Source organism: Tachyglossus aculeatus, chromosome 8 (assembly GCF_015852505.1).
Source record: "Tachyglossus aculeatus isolate mTacAcu1 chromosome 8, mTacAcu1.pri, whole genome shotgun sequence".
NCBI lineage: Eukaryota > Metazoa > Chordata > Mammalia > Monotremata > Tachyglossidae > Tachyglossus > Tachyglossus aculeatus.
Window position 1 is genome coordinate 2,501,119 of NC_052073.1, and position 12,002 is coordinate 2,513,120.

Genomic DNA, 12,002 nt, shown 5'->3' on the forward strand with positions numbered 1-12,002 from the left:
ATTTATGTGGGACAACGTGTGTGTGTAAGAGCATATGCATGTAAATTTGAGCATGTGTGAGTGCTTATAATAATAATAATAATAATAATAATAATGGCATTTATTATCCTAGCTTGGGGCAGGGAGGAGGGGTGGGGGGTTGGTTCAGTCTTTAGTGGGACTCTGGATATAGCATGTGGCCCCTCGGGGAATAGAGGGAGGTGCCCGCTCCCTCCTGAACAGTGGCTTCTGGCTGCCATCTCTTTCCCAGATTGCGGTTCTCCCACCCCTGGGGCCCGGGGTCTTCACGACGCCCCAAACCGAGGTGGGGAGGGAATGGGCGGTCTGCCGCTCCGTACCTTGGCTCGACTGATCCCCGCCATTCCTTACTTCGGGTGGGACCGAAGCCACCTGAGCAGCTGGGAAAATCAGAAACTCGCAGGCGGTGGCCCCATCATCATCGTTGGGGCGTCTCCCGGGCGCCAAGCTGCCTCGGGCCCTGGTTTGGGGCTGGCTTCCCGGATTAGGGGAAGGAGCTGTAGTTGGCCGGAAGAAGCAAGACAAACTCTGCCGCGGGGCAGCCTTGTCTCCTTCACCTGCTGTACGCAGCCCAAGCTGGCCACCGCATAAGCCGACGCAGAGTCCCGCGGTTCATTCATTCAATCGTATTGATTGAGCGCTTACTGTGTGCACAGCACTGTAGTAAGCGCTTGGGAAGTACAAGTTGGCACCCCCTGGTTGGGGTGGAATGGGGAGTGCCAGCGTCCCCGGCACCATCACTGCCCTTGGGTGGTCCCCGGGGCCAGGCCCGCCTCGTTCCCAGGCCCTGGGAGCCGACTCCGGTCCTCACCCCCTCGTTGGGGAGCACACAGTGGCCCCCGGGTCTTGCTTAGGGCCTCGCTTCCGGGGAGAGTGTCCCATCCTCGTGTCTCTCTCCACTTCAATCCATACGTCATGCTGCTGCCCGGATTATCTTTGTCCAGAAACGCTCTGGGCATATCACTCCCCTCCTCAGAAATCTCCAGTGGCTACCAATCAATCTGCGCATCAGGCAGAAACTCCTCACCCTGGGCTTCCAGGCTGTCCATCCATCCCCTCGCCCCCTCCTACCTCACCTCCCTTCTGTCCTTCTCCAGCCCAGCCCGCACCCTCCGCTCCTCCGCCGCTAATCTCCTCACCGTACCTCACTCTCGCCTGTCCTGCCATCGACCCCCGGCCCACATCCTCCCCAGGGCCTGGAATGCCCCCAATCCCTCTGCCCATCCACCAAGCTAGCTCTCTTCCTCCCTTCAAGGCCCTGCTGAGAGCTCACCTCCTCCAGGAGGCCTTCCCAGACTGAGCCCCTTCCTTCCTCTCCCCCTTGTCCCCCTCTCCATCCCCCCCATCTTACCTCCTTCCCTTCCCCACAGCACCTGTATATATGTATATATGTTTGTACATATTTATTACTCTATTTATTTTATTTGTACATATCTATTCTATTTATTTTATTTTGTTAGTATGTTTGGTTTTGTTCTCTGTCTCCCCCTTTTAGACTGTGAGCCCGCTGTTGGGTAGGGACTGTCTCTATATGTTGCCAATTTGTTTCCCAAGCGCTTAGTACAGTGCTCTGCACATAGTAAGCGCTCAATAAATATGATTGATGATGATGATGAGAGTGAGCGTGTCGGGAGACGTGGTGGGTTGGGGCAGTCTCCTGCCGGGGAACCCCGATTTGGCGGTCCGAAGGGGAGAAGGAGGGGCCCAGATTGAATGTGTGACGGGCGGTCAGCTGGGGCTCGGGCCCCGGGAGCCAAAGTGGAGCCAGGGCGGGGCCGCCAATCATCTGCTGACCGAGCCGCCTTGCTGCCTCCCTGCTGGGGCTGCGCAGGGTTAAAACTTTTCAGGAATTGGTTTGGGTCTGGAGCATTTCCTCTCGGCCTCCGAGTCAGTGTGAGATAATGAGCCCTTCTCCGACGTGGGGGTGGCCGGTTGGGGGGAGAGGGCAGAACGTGCCAGGCGGCGCTGACGGGCCACGGAGGCCATGAAATTGCCTTTTTTAGGCATCGGCTGGGGATCTGGACCCCTCCCGACCTCCTCTGCTGTCATTTTAGAAATCTCAGCCGGGGACCGATACCAAATTTAGTTGGGAAAATGTCCCCGGGCGCGTTTCCTTCCGGTCTGTTGGCCTCGGGGCTGCTGGAGGCCGGGACGGTGGTCCAGCGTTTCATGACAGGGTCCCGACCCCCTCCCAGCAAGAGCTGAAATTTCTGTGGGTGAGGGCACGGGGGGCTCTCTCCAATTCCCACACTTCCCAGATTAATGCCGCTTCGGGGCTCCCTTATCTCGGGCTGCAGTATATTCCCAAAGACTTCCCACACACCGAGCACGTAGGCTTCTCCCGGCATCCTCAGGGGTGCTCGGACCATTCATTCAGTCAGTCATATTTATTGAGCGCTTACTGTGTGCAGAGCACTGGACCAGACGTGGCCTCCCCTGCACCCGACTTGCGGTGGGCTTTCAGAAAGACGCTGTGAGGGAGAAATTCGGAGCAGCCTCTCTTCTGATGGGCTACAGGCCTGGTGGGCCAGAGTCAGTCAGTCAATCATATTTATTGAGCGCTTTTCTTTTTTAATGGTATTTGTTAAGCGCTTACTGTGTGCCAGGCACTGTAATCAATCAATCAATCGTATTTATTGAGTGCTTACTGTGTGCAGAGCACTGTACTAAGCACTTGGGAAGTGCAAGTTGGCAACCTATAGAGACAGTCCCTACCCAACAGTGGGCTCACAGTCTAGAAGGGGGAGACAGAGAACAAAACCAAACAAATTAACAAAATAAAATAAATAGAATAGATATGTACAAGTAAAATAAATAAATAGAGTAATAAATATGTACAAACTTATATACGTATATACAGGTGCTGTGGGGAAGGGAAGGAGGTAAGACTGAGGGGGGTGGAGAGGGAGAGGAGGGGGAGAGGGTAAGCACTGGGGGAGGTACCAGCTTGGACACGGTCCGTGTCCCACATGGGGTTCACAGTCTTCATCCCCATTTTACAGAGGAGGGAACTGAGGCCCAGAGAAGTGAAGTGACTTGCCCAAAGGCACACAGCAGACAAGTGGCAGAGCTGGGATTAGAACTCAGGTCCTTCTGACACCCAAGACCGTGCTCTGTCCACTAGGCACAGGAATCCACGACTGTGTGCAGGGCACTGTACTAAGCACTTGGGAGAGTGCAATTTGGCAATAAAATGGACACATTCTGTGCCCACAGGCCAGAACGTTCATCCACTGGCCCATGGATCCGAACGGCCCCAGGCTGGAGAGGAGCCTTCTGGCCTTTCTGCCCTCCCGAGGGGAGCAGAGGGAAGCGGGGGGTGCCTGACCTCAGGTCCCTGCATACCTGGGTATTGACCTCTTCGGTGCTTTTAGACTGTGAGCCCACTGTTGGGCAGGGACTGTCTCTATATGTTGCCAATTTGTACTTCCCAAGCGCTTAGTACAGTGCTCTGCACACAGTGAGTGCTCAATAAATACGATTGATGATGATCTCCGCGGCCTGGACCGGGCAAGCCTGGGCAGGGGATGGCCGGTGGCAGGCTGGTGGGCTGTAGAGTGGCCGTGCTTACCCTGGAAGGAGAGGCCCCGGGGAGAATGGGGGTCCCACAAGAAGGTGGAAGGATTTCCCTGGCTATGCTGTCCTCCACCCTGATTTGAAGAAGATTTCTGGTTGAGAGGGCGGGCCATGCCGTCCGTCAAGGGGATGGGCTCAGGTCCACAGTTTACAGGGGCTCTGGGGTCCTTGGTGGAGAATGGACACCTGTGTATGCCAGTGCACACGTGCGCACTCGCTCTCTCCCCCTCCTCCTCACCCCCCTGCCCTCCCTGAGGGTCCTCGTTTCAGCTCCAGGCTTGGGGTCTGCCCCTGCCGCCTCTCCACAGCCTGGGGTCCAGGCTCTGGCCGCCCTCTTGCTGAGTTTGGCTTTGCCCCAGGCGGGTGGAGGGGTTTGCTGTTGGTGTTTTTCTGGTTTCCAAAATTAGCGACAGGAAGTGAACGTTGGGCGGGGAAGGGAGCCGCAGGCCGGTTTGTTCTTGGCATTCGGGGCCGGGCTTTGTGAGGCCTCTTCGGAGGGCCGGCCCCAGAACAAAGGACGGTGGGAGGGACGGGGAAACTCCAGAAGGGGCTGGAGGAAGCGCAGGAGGAGTCGAACCTGGAGACAGAATTGCGCGTGGGAGCCCGAGAAGGGACTGGGGTGGAAGCAGGGCGAGAGGAGAGGATGGCGGGGTCCTGGGACTTCCACCTCCCTGGTTCTGGGGCCTTGGCTGGGGTTGGCAACAGTGGCCCTGTGCAGGGGATTGGCCATGAGCCCACAGTCTCTCTCAGGGGCTTAACCGTTCACCAAGAAGCTCCAAGGGGCGACTGTTTCTGATTCCCAGGAGTGGCTCGCACGAGGAAAGTTTGAAAGGGGAGTGCGGAGAAAGAGGTGTTAAGTGTGTGGCTGATTGCTGAGAATGTGTGTATGTGTGCACACGCACGTACACACGTGTGTACTTCAGGGCTCTAAAAGGTGACCCACCCTAGACCTTCTGAATCTGCAGCAAGGGAAGGAGAGTCTGAGGGCGGGGGGAGGGAGGAGCGAGGGCAGAGGGTTGAGGATCTGTGAGCATCTGGCCGTTGCGTTCTCCCCGGAAGGTCACACTCTATTCTCCCGGAGCCCGGGGCTGCGCTCTTCAGGTCCCCACAGCGAGGACACACAGCCCACGTCCACCGCCCACGGGCCGCTTCTTCCGACTCCACGGGGCCGGGAGCCCGGGCGGATGCGCTTTGCGGGACCGCGGCCCGAAGGAACGTTCCCTAGTTCTGCCACGGCCCCGTTTTAGCTCAGGGGCGTGACAAAAGCACACACTTTCCTTCCTCCCTTGTTCAAATAGTAGGAATAGTAGTATTTATTAAGTGCTTACTGTGTGCGGGGAGAGGATAAACAGGTGGGGATTGGACGCGGTCCCCGACCTTGGCAGGGGGTTCAACAATCTAAAAATATAAATGGGGAGAAGGGACTGGAGACAGGCACGCCAGGAGTGATCAATCTTGTAACATTTCTATTAATGTCTGTCTCCCTTTCTAGACTGTAAGCTAGTTGTGGGCAGGGAATGTGGCTTTTATGCTGTTACATTTTATTCTCCCCAGCACTTAGTCCAGTGCTCTGCACACAGTAAGCGCTCAATAAGTACGATTGAATGAATGAGTGAATTGTGTTTATTGAGCGCTTTGTGCAGAGCACTGGACTGGATTGAGGTACAGTGAGTAGGTTAGCATCAGAGGAGCGATGTGTGCGGGCTGGGTAGTAGTGGGAGAATAGAACAGTGCTTAGAACACTTAGAACCAGCACTTTAGTGCTGTGCACATAGTAAGCGCTTAACAAATGCCATCATTATTATTATTATTATTAATAGTGAGATGAGGTAGGAGGGGGTAAGAGGATTGAGTAAGAGATTGCTGGGGGTTCTTGAGGACCGGGGAAACACGGACTGAACGTTTTTGTAGAAAAAGGATTTGAGCAGCAGGGTGAAGTATGGACCAGAGTGGGGAGAGACGGGAGGAAGGGAGGTCAGTAAAGGAGGACGATAGAGGTGGGATAAGATAAGTGCTCAGATTGATATGGTAGCGGTTTGGCTGGAGAGTAATGCCATGCCAAGGTTGAACCAAAAGGATTCCGAGATAGACTGAATATGTGGTTTGAAATGAGACAGAGGAGTCAGGGATACGGTTATGGGCGTGTGAGATAGGAAGGATGGTGGTGGTGGTGTCTGCAGTGATGGGAAAGTCAGGAGGAGGGCAGGGCTTGGGCGGGAAGATAAGGAGTTCCGTTTTGGACATGTTAAATTTGAGGTGACGGTAGGACATCCAAGTGGAGATTTCTTGCAGCAGGAGGAAATGTGAGACTGTAGAGAGGGAGAGCGATCAGGGCTGGAGATGGAGATTTAGGAATCATCCTCTCGGGTGGTAGTGGAAGCCATGTGAGGGAATGAGTTCTCCAGTGGGGTGGGTGTAGATGGAGAGTAGAAGGGGACCCAAAACTGAACCTTGAGGGACACCCACAGTTAGGAGATGGGAGGCAGAGTATTCTCTCAAGCGCTTAGTGCAGTGCTCAATACATACAAGTGAATGATCGAATGAATGAATGAAGGGAGAAGCCCACGAAAAAGACTGAGAACGAGTGGTCAGAGAGATGGGAGGAGAACCAGGAGAGGATAGTCAGTGAAGCCGAGGTTGGATATGTTTTCCAGAAGGGCACGGTCGACCCTATCGAAGGCAGCTGAGAGGTCGAGGACTAGGATGGAGTAGAGGCCGTTGGATTGGGGAAGAAGTAGATCATCGGTGATCTTTGAGAGGGTTTCTGTGGAGTGAAGGGGATGGAAGCCAGATTGGAGGAGGTCAAGGAGAGAATTGGAGGGAAGGAACTTGAGACAGTGGGTGTAGACAGCTCGCTCAAGGAGTTTGGAGAGGAATGGTAGGAGGGAGATGGGGTGATAACTGGAGGGAGCCTTGGGATCGAGGATAGAGGAGACATGGGCATGTTTGAAAGCAGTGGGGAAGAAGCCATCGGAGAGCGAACAGGTGAAGGTGGCAGTCAGGGAGGCCAGAAGTGAAGTGCCTTGACAAGGTGGGAAGGGATGGGGTTGGATGTGCAGGTGGAGGGGTGGATTTTGAGAGAAGGCCGGAAATCCGATAAAACATTCAAACCCTAAATCGTAAAGCACAAGGACAAATACACAAAGAAAATGAAAATTAGGAGGGTGCCGTGGCTAGAGGAGAAGAATTTCAGGCTCCTTGTGGCTCAGAACCCAAGATGCCCCACAACCACCGTGACCTCCCGAAACCACATGTGTTTTAGAGGCTGGCCAGGGGGCTGACCAGCATGGGAGTTGGCCCGAGTCGCCCCACCGGCCGGCCAGGAGGCCGGGAGAACGGAGCCCGGTACTGGCCCGAGAGGAGTCCCCTGGGGCCTCCTGGATTTGGGGATGCTTAGAGGGAAGGCTGTGGGCGACGTGAAGGTTGAACCAACACATCCGCCCGCCGAGTGGTCCGCTGGAGTAGATGCATAACCCTGAACGTGCTTCCCCTCCCTGCCTCCCACGTGATACGCGCCTCTTGGTCGGAGCCTCTCAGACCCACCGGCTGGCCCGTGGCCCTTCCTCAGAGTCCCGCGTTGGCTCCCAGCCTGGAACACAGAAGCAGGGTGGCTCAGTGGAAAAGAGCTGGGGCTTTGGAGTCAGAGGTCACGGGTTCAAATCCAGGCTCCGCCACTTCATCATCATCATCAATCGTATTTATTGAGTGCCTACTGTGTGCAGAGCACTATACTAAGCGCTTGGGAAGTATAAATTGGCAACATATAGAGACAGTCCCTACCCAACAGTGGGCTCACAGTCTAAAAGCCACTTATCAGCTGTGTGACTTTGGGCAAGTCACTTGACTCGTCTGGGCCTCAGTGACCTCATCTGTAAACTGGGGATTAAGACTGTGAGCCCCAAGTGGGACAACCCGATCACCTTGTGATCTCCCCAGGGCTTCGAACAGTGCTTTGCGCATAGTAAGCGCTTAATAAATGCCGTTATTATCTTCTAGACTGTGAGCCCACTGTTGGGTAGGGACTGTCTCTACGTGTTGCCAACTTGGACTTCCCAAGTGCTTAGTCCAGTGCTCTGCACACAGTAAGCGCTCAATAAATGCGATTGATTGATTGATTGATTGACCCGTTGACCTCACCCAGATGGAGCGGTGGCGGCGACCGCGCTAGGAGGACGCCGTGTCCGGTCGGGGCCCATCGGTCCGGCCCCGTTCCACCTCCCTAGGTGCCCTCCATCTACTCCCAGTTGGCCATGGGCACTGCTGCACCTAACCGACTCGGGGACCCCGAAATGCGGGCAGAGGCGGGCTTGGGGTAGGGGATTCCAACCCCCTTCCCCTCCCCCTGGAGTGTTTGCTTGTTTGTTTTTTTACACTGGTACGTGCAATTCAATATTTGTTACCCATTGACTAGGTAGAGGTTATCTGTCTACAAGACTTCCTCCAAACAATGAAATTCTCCAATGCCCTGCTATGGGACAAGGAAGCTTCAGACGCTGGTGGTATCAGATATTTCTTTCTGCGTCAGATATTTAAGAGCCATCTATAAGACTGTGTTGAAAGTACAAGTGAGACTTTTTCCTCTTGGCTGGAAATAGGTTAGGAAATATTTGGACTGTGGTAACAGCCATTGGAAAACGCTTAGTACATATTTACTATTCTTTTTATTTTGTTAACCATGTGCGTATAGCTTTAATTCATCATCATCATCAGTCATATTTATTGAGCGCTTACTGTGTGCAGAGCACTGTACTAAGCGCTTGGGAAGTACAAGTTGGCAACGTATAGAGACAGTCCCTACCCAACAGTGGGCTCACAGTCTAAAAGGGGGAGACAGTGAACTAAACCAAACATACTAACAAAATAAAATAGACTAGATATGTACAAGTAAAATAAATAGAGTAATAAAGATGTACAAACATATATACATATATACAGGTGCTGTGGGGAAGGGAAGGAGGTAAGATGGGGGGGATGGAGAGGAGGACGAGGGGGAGAGGAAGGAAGGGGCTCAGTCTGGGAAGGCCTCCTGGAGGAGGTGAGCTTTCATTAGGGGAGATTCTATTTGTTCTGACGATTTTGACACCTGTCTACATGTTTTGTTTTGTTGTCTGTCTCCCCCTTCTAGACTGTGAGCCCGTTGTTGGGTAGGGACCGTCTCTATATGTTGCCGACTTGTACTTCCCAAGCGCTTAGTGCAGTGCTCTGCACACAGTAAGCGCTCAATAAGTACGATTGAGTGAATGAATGAATGAATGAAGAGCAACAGGGCCACCCCGGCTGTTCTGGGGACCAACGTGGATCTGCTTCTCCCCGCAGGAAACTCAGGATGAGTCGGCGGTGCTTTGGCTGGACGAAATTCAGGGAGGGATCTGGCAGTCCAACAAGGACACCGAGGAAGCCCAGAAGTGTATGTACCTCCTCTCCCGTGAGGTCGTTCTTGGCTGTGCGTGAACGTGTTGGGGGTGGGAGAGGTGGGGGGTGTCTGGCTTGTTTTCTTTTGAGAGGGATCGGAGCAGAAATAGCTTCCAACCCAGGCCTGGGGCAGGCGGGGCCGGGGCCAACGATCAATCTCGACTGATTGATTGGCCTGAACACCTACTGGGTGTGGGGCGTTGTACTTAGCGGTTGGGAGAGCACAGTGGATGGAGGAGACTGGACCCCTGCCCTCAACTAGCTTGTGGTGTAGCAGAGGAGACGGGCACCGGAGTGATTTGCAGGCGGCAAGACCGTGGAGGGCGGGGGGCAGCTGTCTCTGAGCGAAGGCCGTCTGGCATGGGGGTGAGCCACCCTGAAGGGCCTTACCCAGCGATGACGATCCCTCCTTCCCGTGCACCAGTTGCCTTAGGGATCCTGGCTATCAACGAGGCCGTGGATCGGGGCGACGTCGGCCAGACCCTCGGCGCCCTGCGCTCCCCCGACGTCGGACTCTACGGGGTCACCCCGGAATGCGACAAGACCTATCAGAGAGACCTCGCCGAGGCCAAAAAGAAGAAGCAGGCGGCCGGTGAGCCGGCAGGACGGGCGGAGGGTGGGGCACGTGGCGAGGGAGCAAACCCGGACAGCCGGGATGGCACGGCCTGAGCTGAAGGGGATCAAAGGCCACCGGGGTCATCCCCCGGAGCGGCGCCCAGCGAGCAAAGCCTGGGCATAGGATTGGGGGCAAAGGTGGTGAGGAAGGGTAAGCTGGTTTTAATAATAATAATAATAAGTGTGGTTATTTAAGCGTTTACTATGTGCCCGGCACCTTTCTAAGCACCGGGGTAGATAGAAGATAATCGGATTGGGTACAGTCCCCGTCCCACGTGGGGCTCACAGTCTTAATCCCCGTTTGACAGATGAGGGAACTGAGGCACGGAGAAGGGAAGTAACTTGCCCAAGGTCACACAGGAGACAAGTGGGGGAACTGGGATTAGAACCCAGGTCCTCGGACTCTCAGGCCCATGGTCTTTCCACTAGGCCTTGCTGCTTCCCGTCTGTTTACAGTGGATCACCACAGACAGACACCCCCGTTTCCCCCCAGGGTCCTGGGGACAGAAGAGGCGGCCTCCAGTCTCTTTTCACCATCAATTGTAAAATGGGGATTAAGACTGTGAGCCCCCCCTCCCCATGGGGACAACCTGATCACCTTGTCACCTCCCCAGCGCTTAGAACAGTGCTTTGAACATAGTAAGCGCTTAACGAATGCCATTATTATTATTGTTATTATTAATCAATTAATATATGGTATTTATTGAGGGCTTACTGTGTGCCGAGCACTGGCCTAACGCTTGGGCGAGCATTCATTTCATTCAGTCGTATTTATTGAGCGCTTACTGTGTGCCGAGCACTGGCCTAACGCTTGGGCGAGCATTCATTTCATTTAGTCGTATTTATTGAGCGCTTACTGTGTGCAGAGCACTGTACTAAGCGCTTGGGAAGGACAAGTTGGCAACAGATAGAGACGGTCCTTACCCAACAGTGGGCTCACAGTCTAGAAGAGTATGATACAACAAAGTTGGTAGACACATTCCCTGCTCACAGTCTAGAGGGGGAGACAGACGTTAATATAAATAATGTTTTATGATTTACAGGTAGGAACATAAGTGCTCTGGGGCTGAGAGTGGGCAAGTAAATGCCCAAATTGCCCAAAGGTCACATAGACGATACCGAAGGGAGAGGGAGCCAGGGAAAAGCGAGCTTAATTGGGGTAGGGAGGAGATGTGATAAGGCTTTGGAAGTGGAGAGAGTGGTGGTCTGGCTTATAGGGAAGGGTGAGGGTGGGCAAGTGGTTTGGCAGAGCGATAGATGAGATTAAGCGCTTAGTACAGTGCTCTGCACACAGTAAGCACTCAATAAATACGATTGATTGATTGATTGATTGGGGCACAGTGAGCCAGCTGCCAGGCAACAGAGGAGCCAGTTGTGTGGGCCGGGCTGGAGTAAGAAATCAGTGAGATGAGAGAGGAGCGGGTGAGCTGCTTTAAAGCCGACAGTAAGAGGTGTCTGTTTGACGTGGAGGTGTACTAAGCACTTGGGAGAGTAATAATCATAATAATGATGGTATTTAATAAGCGCTTACTACATGCAAAGCACTGTTCTAAGTTCCTGGGGGGATACAAGGTGATCAGGTTGTCCCTCGTGGGGCTCACAGTCTTCATCCCCGTTTTCCAGAAGAGGTAACTGAGGCCCAGAGAAGTGAAGTGACTCGCCCATAGTCACACAGCTGACAAGTGGCGGAGTCGGGATTTGAACCCATGACCTCCAACTCCAAAGTCCGTGCTCTTTTCCACTGCGCCACGCTGCTTCTCTAAGCAGTAGTAGTGTTTAATAGGGCTGGTAGACACAATCCCTGCCCACAAGTTAACCAGACAGTTGGTCATTTTTATTAAGCGCTTGCTGTGTGCAGAGCACTGTACTGAGCGCTCGGGAGGGTACAAGATAACAATAAACAGACACAGTCACGGCCCACAACGAGGTTACAGTCCAGAGAAGGCTCCAGGGGGTGACAGACATTCAAATAAATTGCCCATGGGGGAAACAGTAGAGTGTAAGGACACGTAGGTGTGAGGAGGAAGAGGAGGAGGAGGAGAAAGGGAAGGAGAAGGGGGAAGAGGAGGAGGAGGCGGCAGCTTTGGGAGTCTCCTGTTGGGAAGAAGAGCCTGCTGTGGCATTGGACCACCTGGGGCAGACCAGCGGTTGGGCGGGTGGAGTCGATGGGGGCGGGAGGCCGTGGATTTCACCCGTCCTTTCTTTGCGGCCAGGCGACAACGGCAGCGTATGGGTGAAGCACTGGGTGAAAGGCGGGTACCACTATTACCACAACCTCCAGAGCCAGGAAGGAGGCTGGGACGAGCCCAAAGCCTTCGTGCCAAACAACACCCAGCTGTCCCGGGAGGAGATCCAGGTAGGCTGCCCGGCGGGGGCACCGA

At 54.1% G+C, this 12,002-nt stretch overlaps 1 protein-coding gene across 1 annotated transcript in view; it reads left to right on the forward strand.

Moving 5' to 3' along the window:
• Positions 1-12,002, forward strand: part of IQGAP1 (IQ motif containing GTPase activating protein 1) — a 143,168-nt gene that overhangs the window by 95,265 nt on the left and 35,901 nt on the right. The window contains exons 16-18 of the mRNA XM_038749914.1: positions 8,911-9,001; positions 9,431-9,598; positions 11,835-11,977. Of these exons, the coding sequence (XP_038605842.1) occupies positions 8,911-9,001; positions 9,431-9,598; positions 11,835-11,977 (402 nt within the window). The remainder of the gene's footprint in view (positions 1-8,910; positions 9,002-9,430; positions 9,599-11,834; positions 11,978-12,002) is intronic.